This window comes from Pleurodeles waltl, chromosome 6, assembly GCF_031143425.1.
Source record: "Pleurodeles waltl isolate 20211129_DDA chromosome 6, aPleWal1.hap1.20221129, whole genome shotgun sequence".
NCBI lineage: Eukaryota > Metazoa > Chordata > Amphibia > Caudata > Salamandridae > Pleurodeles > Pleurodeles waltl.
The window spans coordinates 425,636,914-425,650,102 of NC_090445.1; the positions used below are offsets into that span (position 1 = coordinate 425,636,914).

At 40.5% G+C, this 13,189-nt stretch overlaps 1 protein-coding gene across 1 annotated transcript; it reads right to left on the minus strand.

Moving 5' to 3' along the window:
- Nucleotides 1–2,155: 2,155 nt before the first annotated feature.
- LOC138301961 (acidic mammalian chitinase-like) lies at nucleotides 2,156–12,721 on the minus strand. Its single transcript, XM_069242403.1, has 11 exons — nucleotides 12,697–12,721; nucleotides 11,568–11,597; nucleotides 10,044–10,245; nucleotides 8,668–8,724; nucleotides 8,407–8,572; nucleotides 6,017–6,141; nucleotides 4,657–4,780; nucleotides 4,298–4,483; nucleotides 3,343–3,462; nucleotides 3,092–3,233; nucleotides 2,156–2,409 (listed from the first exon to the last, which is right to left on the minus strand). Exons 1-11 carry the CDS (start codon nucleotides 12,719–12,721, stop codon nucleotides 2,156–2,158), a joined length of 1,431 nt encoding a protein of 476 aa, XP_069098504.1.
- Nucleotides 12,722–13,189: the final 468 nt, after the last annotated feature.

Consider the following 13,189-nt stretch of genomic DNA (forward strand, 5'->3'; position numbering starts at 1 on the left):
AGCAAACACTCTACTGGAATAGCAAGGGACACAACTACCTTCTTTGGGCCCGTAATCCCTTCCTATTCAAATTCAATCACAGCCATAGGGTAGGAATTTGCGGCTCTACAATCTTGTGCGCCTCTTCAGGTAGGATCTGGTTTAAGAAAACCCTGTTACCCATTACTATGGCTATAATGGCATCTGTATCCCTCAGAACCTTCACCTCCACCCTGCTGATTTTTGGCCACTGCCTATACTTTTCCATGCTAGAATGCCAGCGGGCCGAAGGTTCAGTGTTCTCCATTCTTCACCCCCAGAGACATTAAGATGGCCTCTGTGTACCCTTTGGGATATCTAGGGTCAACTTCCCAAACAATCCCCACACTCGCCAGCCCTTTGAACTGGTCACCAGTGGGTGCCTTTTGATACACATTGAATGCTCTCTTTTGTGCCCTGGCTGATTATAGTCAAAGCACACCCCTTTCTTTAAGTAGTCAAATGTCTTTCCCTGATAGCCCTTCCCTTGTGAATGGGATGTGTCTAGGGACTCCCCCCACCTTCTACGGACTATATTGGGTGCTCTTTGGGTGATCTTTCTTTTTATACTTTCCTCCTTCTCTTCCTGGACAGCGAGCCTGACCACTTTTCTTCTGGTCACCACCCAGGATCTTTTTGAAGGGCCCTGGTTCTCACCCACTCTTCCTGCCGAGTTCCCTGAGGCTAAGCAGCTTAGAGCCCACAAGATGCTGCTGCAGCTTTGATGAATGACCATGTGTTAAAATATGCTTCTTAAACAACAGAGTGTAGAGCCCTTCAAATGTTTCCACCTTTTTGCCTTTAATCCACCCATCTACTGCCTTAACTGAGGTGTCAATTAAGTCTACCCATGTTTGTGTGCAACATTTCTGAGGAGATCTACGTTCCAGCCTATACTCTTCAGGACTTAGTCCAAAAAGCTCAACATGGGCTAGCTTCATGTGGGTGTAGGATTCAGCTACCTTTTCCTCTTGTGTGAGTAGCCTACCTCTGCCCAACTAAGGTACTACCTCCCACAGACGTGTTCCCCAGTGTTGCGTCTCCATCTTCCTCATCTTGAGAGCTCATATGAGGCCAGCCACTTGTTATCGCATCCCCTGGAACATAATAGATACACCCCTTTGGGCATCCTTACACCAGGCGCACCTCTGTCAGCACTGTAATATCTGCTGCTTCCTTTTTCTCTGGGATCCAAGCCCAGCCTGACCCTCTCAACAGGCTGTGATTATTCTCCAACTCCTCTTCATCCCTACTGCACTAATTCCTTCCTCAGGCATGGAGATACCCTGTGAGCTCCCTCCCAAGCTCTGATGGCCTTAATGAAAGCAGATGTCTTAACTTTAGCACCTATGATGAATGGATGTCAGCCTGGAGAGGGGGATCTGATATGTGAGTATGGCCTGAGGGAAAACTGGAAAGGTTTTCAATTAGAGGACCCCTGTATGTAGAGTTGTCCCATTGCCTAGCATGAGGCTAGTGTCGAACCACCAGTGGGCAAATTGAAAAGGGCTATTCTGGTCCTCTGATAGTCTTCAAGGATATACAGGCGCAGAGGAAGACTTGGAGTTGTGAGTTTTATTTGTGTTGTATACTGTGATATTTGGAGTCACTTATAGTTATGATGGTGAACTGTAATGCATGTTTCCATTTACGTTAGAGACCAGGCTGTTTGAGCACATAGTGACATGCTGCTTAGAGAGGTGGGTATGCATCCTTAAACTGTATCTAAAATGCCAACAAAAATGTGTTACTGTTCCTTACTTGTGCAAAAATACCAGGAATTTGACTGGTACAGGTACCTGAAAGACCTCTGTTGGGGTACCAGCTCAAAAGCAGAAAGGTGAGCTGCAGACAAGAATGTGGGCTGAAGTTAGAGTGTTTGTTTTGAGAGTATTGCCATTACAAATAAATGCACTTTTTAATGACACCACTGAGTATAGTGAAATGATCAGTTTTTCCCGAAAAGTAGTACCTAAACACTCAAAATAATGTGTTACACTGATATGCTAGCCAAAGTAATTCAGACGCCTTTGATTATGCTGCAGTTTTTTATTTTAGAGTTTGAATTGTTGGAACAAGTTATTTGTATCAGAGAATTTGTTCATTAACATGTTTCTGTTCGGATGGTGGATGTCTTTTATGGCCAGTTGCAGCATGAGCAGCTAGGGTCATACACTAGGCCAGTCTGGCAGTGTTGCTGATAGGTGATTCCATTGAGACAGTGCCAGAAGGCGTTTTTGTTTCCAGCAACTGGGTAAAGACCGCTGGCTTTTCCTGCACAGAATCCACTTCCTCCAGAGCTTCCGCCTCCACTGCTGCCACCACCAGATGGCGCTGCTGTGGCTGGAGCTGCTGTGACTGGGGCGACAGGAACAGCAGGAGCTGTGCAGCCTGCAAATCAAAGGAAAACATTGGTTCTCAAATAATTACATTACTTCTTCAGTGGGACTATCCGAGACTAAGACAACAGTAAATTAATTCTTTAGAGATTACATCTTTGTTAATGTGATCACAAGTTACAGATCTCTAACCGGCAATCGAACATCTGCAAGAAGGGAGTATTTTGGCAGCTATTCGGGACACCTTTGAAATTCAGTGTATGTACCATTAGCAAAGTGTCTGTTTTGATGGGCTAACCCATGCCCCACATTGACTCTCATCTTGGCTAATCGCTTTAAATCCTCTGACCATCTGCATCACTCAACGAAGAGTATTATGAGTAGAAGGGGACTTTTGAACCAATAAACTTGAACATGCAGCAGAAACTGGAGAGACGTATGCTTGCAGCATGTTTTCTTAAATTATGTGTTTTCTACCAAATGTGTGGATTTGTTCATAGATTGTATACAGGGTCTGAAGAGGGTCTGGTCATACATGGTGTGTTGTATATCAAAATTGATTAAGGTTTAAGGCTTGGCCATTTCAGGCATGCAGAAATAGTCGACTGTCAGAAGCATCTGTGGGCACATGTGAGCAGTGTGCTTATTAGTTTACATCTAAGATAGAGGTAACAAAGATACAAGCACTTCCCACTGATGTCATATTAAAACAATTCTGTATTCATGTCTCTCACCTGAAGCTTGCACTCCGAGAGTAGTCTTCAGTGCAGTGATCAAGGGGAACTTGCCCTGGTTACAGAATGTGCCTGTGAAGTCATCCAGGTCAATGGCCCACACCATGGCACCGGCCAGGTTGTTCTTCATCAGCCACTGAGCCTATAAATAGTAAATGGAATATACTCTTATCCTATTACTGCCATAGAGTTGTGGAAACCTACAATGTTATTTGTTTTAGCAAGGTATAGGGTCAATCTTCATACAGTACCTTGAGAGTAACACTCTTCACATTGTCGTATCCAAACCACTCGTTACCCTGGTATGCGTAGGGAACCTCTTCAGCAGATGACCAGTTCTCAGTAGCTCCATTCTTCAGGAAGGTGCAGATCTGTAATGATTTAAGATTGCATAAAGTTTGTTTAAAAGTAAATATCACTAATATATGAGGAAATGCTTCTCAATATGAAACACAAATGCATTTTAATGGAACACAGCATTCTGCAACCACATCTTTATCTACCACAATAACCTTACAGCAATGTGTGTCCACACTCTAAAATGACAGCGTCAAGTCTCATAATCCAAATCCCAGGCAGCGGACAGATGGAAAGGTACACTTTGTAACATCACCGTACCCCTGTCCTCCATATTATGTCAGTGTCCAGATAAAGTTATCTTTTATTTGTATTGGGGTGTATTTATATTTGACATACCTGAACCTAGTGGGTAGTGCTATTTTATAGATCAGCTCAATTAAGTGCCTCCATACGGAGTTTACAGAAACAAGAGCCGACGTTTATATAATGATGATGTTACAGAGAAGTTTAGAATCGCAATAAGTAAAGTGAAGTTTGACTGTTGACATACAACTATGATATAGAGTAAAGCAAGCTGGAATACGCTGCACTGTTTTTATTTTAGAATTAATTATTGGAACAAGTCATATGAACCAGAGTGAATTTGTGAATTAACATGTTTCTGTCAACCTGTTGATTTATGTTGGTAAGATGATGAGATAATTACTTATTTTTCTAAAAAGTAATGTTATACATTTGAATCGTCACAGGAGTGTTCTGTGTAAATCTGTCTGTTTGCATCTTCTTGCATAATGCTCAAAACTACATTTGTACATCCCGATGGTGTAGGTGCTCAGCATATCAAAGCCCACTAAAAAAATCTGTCAATGTTGGTGATTGTTTATTAGTGTCCTTTGACTCACATACCTCATAGTAGGCCAAGAAACCAGCTTGTCTGGTGTAAGGCCCTGCAGGTCCATTTCCAGAGGTTGGGGCTCCAATTCCATTGTTGGACGGGTTGCTCAGCATGAAGGTGTGTCCATAGGTTGGGACTCCAACAATAAGTTTTGAAGCTGGGGCACCATTGCTCAACCAGTAGTTCATGACGTAATCCTACAAAGAGAATGTTTGTGTTCATGTCAGAGACTCTTATGTGACATTTCAGTCAGTTCATACCTTCTCTGTGGTTAGCTGTCACTGGAAATTCAAATGAAAACAAAGACAAATTGAACATGAGTTGGGCTGGGGCTTCCCCAGCACATCATGTGGTCTGTAGCTATACTTACAACATTCAAGTAGGCGTTTGCTCCAGTGGCCGCAGGGTTGGTGTACAGGGGGCTGTTTTCTCCAGTGTATCCCTCCCAGGATCCATGCAAATCATATGTCATCACATGGATATAGTCAAGAGCCCTGCCAGAAAATGCACATTAACATTTTAAGCAATTGACATTTTTTAAATTATTAAAAGAACTATGTTTGCAGACAAAGTGTTTCAATTCTTGAAATTTGCTCAGTCAAACTATTTTTCTTTGTTTAGTCTGTGAGCATTTGAGCAAATATACTTTACATAAAATACCCATTTGAACCAATGACACATAAAGAGGTTCAAATATGGCCTATCTTTGTCTTTAGATTGTCATTAGAGGAAATAAACTTGACATCAGGAGGCAAGAAGTGAAATGTATTTGCCAGGGAAACTCACCACATGCTACAAATTTGCTACTAAATTATAATGAATTCCTTTTTACATTTAACTTTTTAATCTATATGTTTCTCTACAACTAAGCTTAGCACAGGATGACAACATTGTCAATACATTTCTTTGCACATTTTGTAGAACTTTAGCATTTTTGTATATAACTTTTCCAATGATGTCATTGGTGATGTTAAGCTCAATCTATAAGTGGAGATGGAAATGTATGCCTTACTAGTCAAGTATCTGGATGTTTATAGCCTGTCATTGTAAAGTTACTACCATTGTAAATGTGTTTCTATTGAATGTCTTTGTTATAGAGTCTGTTACAACTTGTCTATTTGTTTCGTCATAGTTTCCTGGTTTGGTTTGTTGTGGACTTCATTCAAATCTCCACAAAGTTTGTATAGTGAGTACAACATATTTCATGTCTCATTCATGAAGCTGTACAAGTGAATGATGAGGTAGCCAAAGGCAGCGTTTTGGACTGCACCCATTGTTTCTTCAGCTATTACTTTTAGTTTCCTTATGCAGTCGTATTATACACTTATAGCTCATGGCCAATGGATATACTGGTTGTTAAGGGTCCTGAACATGAGTTGTAGGCCTGAGCCACAGGTGAGAGCCGTTAATGAGAGAGATGGCCTTTAACAAACAGTATAGCAGAACATTCCACTCACTATGAGTAGCATGTTCTAAATTAAAAAAGGATAACCATGAAAACAAACATTGGAATGTTGTTGCTTCAGGCTTATGCCAGCCATTATAAGCCTTCAGCTGCTACGTTGCTTTCAGTGGAGCTCTCAACATTCCAATGTTTTAATCTGCTATAGAAGCTATAGCTAAATACCTTACTTATATAAGCAAATAGTTTTCCCTGGCAAATCACTTCCATAGGCGAGTGCCTGCAGCAGTCTTTCAATCAAGGCTTTATCAGATGATGTTGTACTTACGCTGAGAGCTGAGGGATCTGGTACCCAGCCTGGATATTGGAGATCCCTCCAGCCACTGCTGCAGTCACCATGAGACGGGGCCTGTTGGTCTGAGTTGCCTCCTGCTGGAAGGCTGCAAGCATTTCCTGTAAAGTAACAGAAGAAACACTATTTTAACAAGTAAAGCAAGGCCAAATCGAAAAAGGGTGTTCTACAGTGATACTTTATTAACTTGAAATGTCTGTCGTATCCAGTTCTATTATTGTAGGCCTTACACTAATCCATCCTTTAAACCCATTGTGCTTCATCAAAAAAAAAAATTGTCTTCAAGGAGGGAGAAACCAACTTTAGTTACGTGTAGACTATGGAAACCTGAGTTCTAGTTCCACTTTACCCTCTTTAATGTATTATTTAATGCTGGCTATATCACTTTACTTTCAGTCTCTCCCTTAACTTCATCTACAGAAATTAAGACCACTAGCCAGCATTATTAGGCTCTGTATGAATCAAACACAGGACATTTAACTACAATGTCTTACTGCACATTAAAGCCTCCCCTTTCTAGTTTGCACACTTGCATTTTTTTAAGTCTGGAAACTGAGTTGACTCTAGTGATATTGCTCTTGAGTTATTCATATTTGTATAGCATATTTATGTCATGGACATGATGATCTGGTACTCTGGGGTTCATACAGATTGAGGTATAGTTTGCTGATGTTTGTGTCAGATTACCTGTGACCATTTTATTTGTATCTGGTGCTTGGTGTAGTGTAGCTTATAAGTGTTAAGGTAAAGCAAAATGTGGTACATTCAACCAGTCGTAGCAGGCTGCTGCAAGTCAGCTGCATATTTATTTATAGTCTTAGGCTCCCATTCAGAACTTTGTAGTGATACCTGAAGAGTTATTGTAGGAAATCTAGTAGGATAAATGGGCATTGGACAGCTTCTTGTCGAACTTGGCTCTTCGTTTCCAGCCCCCAGCAGAGGTCTGCTTTGCCACAGATCCACTGCCACACTTGTCTTTTCCAACACTATCTACTGTAAAATTACATAATATTGTCTAATGATAGGATCTCAGTGGCTAAACTGTAGAATTTTATTAGGTGTGCATCAGTGAATTCTCTCTTGAAAAAGTATTTTGAAATATTTTCTAATCTTATACTTCTATGTCGTTAGACTAAATCTCCACGAATTTTATTCCTTTAATTCCTTTTTTTAAAATCAGTTTTGTGAATATACTACCAACAGTATTTTTTTGATTATCAGTCTTATGATTGTGATGTACTTTGACTTCCAAGTTAAAAGTGTTATATTTGTGAGTGTTATAGCTACAATTAAAAAATGTCTTCCTGTGAATTTAATGGCAATAACTTGCTTGTTTGACCAAGCATTACCATTTTATTTATTTCTTTAGTTGTTTATTTTTTATTTTTGGCACCTAGATGCCCAGCATGTTATGTACGGGTGTCTAAAGTGTTTCAAAGGAAGCCCACTACTTTATTGCCATGCAATAATAAGTTAGCCAGATTGCCAAAATGCTATGATGTTTGTCCTCTAGTTTATTATCAAGTCTTACTCAGTTCATCGTTCAGGGCCTCATTATGAGTTTGGAGGGCAGAGAGACTGCCCGCCAAACTCTTTGGGCCGGAAGACCGCCCCTCCGGTTTTCCATCACTGAATCTATTGTGAGTTCCTTGCTGGGCTAGCAGGCCTAAACAGCATTTCCACCCGCTCTCCCAGCCAGAAACTCATCACAATATTGATGCTGGCTTGTAACCGAGTTGGCAGCAATGTTGCCGTGTGTCGGGGGTGACAGCACCCATCGCACTTTTCACTGCCAGTATTTCAGGCAGTGAAAAGTACAACACGGCTGTCCAGGGGGGCCCCTGCACTGCCCATGCCAAGTACATGTAGCACACCATGTCCGCCAGCCTTTGCATGGCAGTGGAACCACAATGCAAAAGCTGGCGATCATGGGGGTTGTAATCCCCAGGGAAGTGCTGCTAGCAGTGCTGGCCTGGTGGATTAAGACCCCCGGCACTGCCAGGCCATCGGCCGGCCTAAAAGTGGAGGTGCCGGCGGTCCGATTATGGTGCTTTCACCGTGATCGTGATGTGGAGGTCGGCCACCACTTTGGTTGCGTTCTGACTGCCACAGTGAGTGGAGCGGTCTTAAGACCACCACACTCGTAATGAGAGCCTCAGTGTGTATAACTGCCTGATATGCTAGCCAGTAGGAATCACCATTGCAGTAAGCAGTTACTTTTTGTTAGACTGCAACTGCAAGAGTAAATGGGTGCTAAGGTTTTGAATTTCCTAGAAAATAACCTGGGCTCTGTACCTTTTATGTACATATTGTCTGCTCCCCTTGTCGCATAGTACATCCCCTCCACCATTTACACTCCACATTACCTGGACCAGTGTGGTAAAGAGTTGTTTGTCTTGAGGGGGACTTCCTCTGGACCCTGGGTACTCCCAGTCAAAGTCCAGCCCATCAAACTCATACTGTCGTAGAAATTTGATGACTGAGGTAATGAAAGTCTGACGGTTCTGTGGGGTGGAGACCATGGCAGTGAATCTGAAGACGAAACAGGCAATAGGAATAGAAGCGTCAACACCTGAAGGATGGTTCTGCACAAAGTCTTAGAATTAAACTCCATTTAAAATACTCACGGGGCTGTGCCAAAGTTCCAGCCACCAATTGCCAGCAGAGTTTTCAGATTGCCGTTCCTAGAAAAGAGAGCAGCCAATCAAGACTTTATGGCTCCTAGCAAAGTGTGAATTTCCTTCAGCATGTGCTGATGCTGTACATTATTAAATGCATTTCTTCCTATATTTCATAAACATTTGTCATCCTGCAGTAAAATGTGAGCTCAGATCTCCCCCCCCTCACTTCAAAAACTGTATTATAATGGCTTGTTTATGTGGATATCAGTGCTCACCCTTTAATCATACATCCAGTTTTTTTATTACACTTTGCACATGTTTTAAAATGTGTGTATGTGTGACACTGATTGTCAGTGTTCAATGTTTTTTTAATCACTAGAACGTTTCCAAGACTGTACAGGACTTTCCAGATGCTTTAATATTACAACTTATGTTTTTTTGTGAATTGCCGCACACAGTTATTATATACAGAGGTTCCAGCTAATGGCACGTTAGAGCTTGCACTGAAAAGTGAGAACGAAAGACTGTTTTCAGCAAGAGGGTGGTATGACATTAGAAGATGTTCACCACACTTAAAACAATACACCTATAGGATTTATTCATGTTAAACTATGTGTAATAAATATCAACAGTGGTTAATTTTGGAGTCAACAGAGGGCTCCTCAGGACAAAGAAAGGCATTGTATATATGTTATCAAGGTGCTTGTGCTTGATAGGCATTTATGCTATGCTCCAGGCTATCTGCTAGCTATAGTGGAAGTGTGTTAGCTCCTGTTAGGTAAATAGGCCATGGCTTAGAAGCTCAGAAGTTTTCCTAGTAGTCCAGTAGTATGGGAGGTATGGGGATATTGTAGTAGTTCATCTTGCAGAAGACTGGAAATTATATAAGTAGCTCGGTATAGTTTAGGCTATGTTAGTGTGGGCATTGTGGATATTGCAGTGGTAGTTGCTGGAAGAGGTTACAATTAATATAGCGGTAATCAGTTTGTACTTTATTGAACCCGTACCTCTAGGCTGACTGGAGTGGACCATAGAATGGTTATGGGGTGTGTTAAAAATATGCACGGTTAGCATGAAAAGTAGAAAAAGGTCTCTAACAGTGAACTTTGGCTCTGGACAGTGGGGAGCAATTCTCATGCTTGAGAAAGTAAATTCTCAACTTTGTTAAGAAAGGGCTCTGCAAAGAATGCATTAACATAGTAGCATCTGATAGGTGTTGGGAGGCATGTCAATATCAAGCCACAGAATAAAATTGATTGAATTATTCTGCTGTTGTCATTTGAATTTGGCTGTGCTTGTTTGATTTGGTGTGATGCATGCCGTGTGTGCTGCGTAGTAATCACAGAAAGGTAATTCTATGTACGAAAAAAAAGAGGACTCACTGGTTCTTGAGGTTCTGGAAGGAGTTGTAGAGAGTCACATCATTCCACTCAATGGTTGTGATTTGGTTGTTGGACATTCCAGCGAAGGCATAGATCAGGTGAGTACACAGGCATGGATCGATGTTGTCGGGCTTAAACTTCCCTAGGCCAGGCCTGTATTGGGCCCAATTGGTGAAGTAGCATGTCAGCTCATAGGCAGAGCCTACAGCGGGAATAAAATGTAACTTTCAAACCATGATTTATGAAGGCATACATTTAAAGCGCATTCATTTTTATAAATTTGCTTCATGGGATTGTAGTTGTGAAAATGTCACCATTTATTTTCTAATGAGTTACGTAGTTTGTGGCTTTTCCCTAAAATACAGAACCAACCACAACATTTAGCACCATGAAAAAAGTTTTGCTATTTGATGCTCTTTCAAGATATATCCCATCACCAGAGTGGTTTCTAATGAGGGACAAAACAGCCTCATTGAGCCAACTTTATGAACTTTGCACTCGCTGTCAGTGCCTTCATATGTCAATGGTAACTTTCATATAACAATCTGTGATCTTTTCAGAGCAGTTAATTTTTATATGCATGTGCTACTACATAGCAAGAACCAGTCTGCAAAGCAAAAGAAAACTGCATAGGAAAAGGGCTTTAGGCACTTCCAAAGTGAGTAGAAATTCAGACCTAAACTGATGTCAGTTTTCATTAGAGGGCTTGTCTATTTGGAATAGTCCTGACATCACTGAAGGGAGAGTAAGACCTTTGAAATCTCCTTTAATAGCAAAAGCAACAACTCAAATTGTATTTGGGTCAACAATGGATCTGTGGTTGAGACAGTCATTATTATAATGTGCCCCATTTTACCAACACTTCTCTGCCCTCCTAAACTGAATTAAGTATGTCCATGGCTAAATTTGTTCACTCAACATGTGGAAAGTACTTCTATTGGAACTTTTCAAAAATGAAGATACTGTAAAGTTTAAATAATCTTTTCAATATCCATGTGGCAACAGTTCATACCAGTTATTGGTTTGGGTAATAAATTGATCCTAGTGTATCTTTCAAATAAAATGTCAAACATATGCTCCAGTTTCAGTTTTTGAAAACCAATCCTTTAGACATAGGGAGCCATTGCTCTGTTGGCCCCTCAAGTATATTTCTGACCTAACCTTTGATTTATGAGAGATATATTTTAGCTCTCCATAACCTTTCTATATTAAGATTTGATTCTCATGATGAAGGATGTACTGCTTGCATGGACTGCATTAGGCAAGCTAGACTGACCAGTCTAGCTATGTTTTTTTTCGTTAATCCACATAAAAGATGATAGAGAAATTATATGAATTCTACTCATAGATTGCAGTGGAACATTTTACAAAAGTATCTGACATGCCAGGGTAGTCTCTGAAAGCTGTAGGAGTTTATACAGTTTATACGTTTTGATTTATTTTGTGTGAATATATTCTACTGTAATCTTATTGTTGGTCAGTCTCTCCCAAGAGAAATGGGCACCATTTTGAAATAAAACTTACCGAGCTGAGCATTAAGCAGGAGTGCAAGACCTTAAAAGAAAGAACACAAATTTTAAAGTGAATACATTTCAACAAGATGACTTTTCAAGAAAGGTGTAGTTGTAGATTTTCTTTGGTGTCAAGATTTTTTCAGATAACATGATACCGCAAGATGCTGTAGGCTGTTTTACAGCAGTGTTAGGCTGGTTTTTAAATTATTAAAATTCTGGTTAGGAACCAAATTGCTTCAGAGATGAGACTATGTGTAATGAAACAAGACAAAGCAGTGTGATTAGAGATGCCATCACAAATGCCATTACATTTCTTCTGTCTTGATTTTGCTTGTTTTTGGAAATCATATCACACTGACCAATGATGGCTACCCATGAGAAAGTACCTTGATTTTCATATCCTTAGCAGTGGCATATTAGTGAGTTAGTGTGGACAATCTAAGTAATTAACAAAGTGTTGTTGAGAAGAAAATGTTGGTTAGTCCATTGCAACTTTTTCTGACAAGCCATGCTCTTTTGAACAGTGTAAAATAACTCTACAGTGTTGTGGGGAGTATCTGTTGTTAGCAAGCGCTAGTGGACTAAATAGCTGATCTTGTTTTTTTACCCAGTGCCTTTTAAGACATAATCAAATGTATTGGTTTTGGGGAAGCCAAAAGGTATTGCGGACAAGTCAACTAGATTAGCAGTTGGTCTCTACCAAACCTCAGGAAGAGCTGGAGACTGTCAAGGTACCCATATTCCAATGATTAAAGTATTAGATCATATGTGAGCTCTGTTTTACACATAACAGTTGGGTGTTCACCTAAATCCAAGAAAAGCTAGAGAGAACTCAGTGGGAAAACAATTACAGACCACATTGCCAACATAAAAGATACTGTTTTCAGCACACACATGTCCCATTCTGAGATCTGACACCCTTACAAATCAAAAAGACAGACTGCTCAGCCAGAAGCATACAGTCATGAGATCAGCTGGAAACTTAAGGGATGTTCCATTCTACCCAGCTATCCACAAGGCATGCAGGAGGACATTAATTCTCCATTCCAGACAAATGAGCAGCAAACTGGAAACCACGGTCTAGTGTTTTAAAAATGATATTCAATTCTGAGAATGAGTCTTAGGAAAGCTGGACTTACCTGTAAGGAAGAGTAGCTTTGCCATCTTTGCCTCTGTACTGATCTTAAGCTGGATGTTTCCTGCTTATATACCTCCTACCACCACTGTTATCCTCCAAGTTTGTGATTATTTGTTGAATTAGTAGGTTGCTATCTTACATTTTGTGTAATTAGTTCCTTTAAATAACTCCAGAAATAATGGTATCAATTTCCTGTCATAATGCCAATTTTCAGAGGCAATTATAGTCCTTTTTGGCAGGGGTAGGATCATGCTAAGGGCGTCTTTCAATCCCCCGAGGTATGCATCATATTTACCATGCAAACCAAGGACTGTGGATGTTGATTATTTTGTGGTTTCCTACTGGTCAAAGCATTGTTATTTCTGCTTTATGTGCTGTATCATATGATGGCATAGATAACCTCCACAGAAGGTTCCATTTCTGGTGGCATAGGTAAACGTCTCCTTGAAGTGTGGTCACGCTGACTGATAACAGAAATTAAATAAGTTTAACAG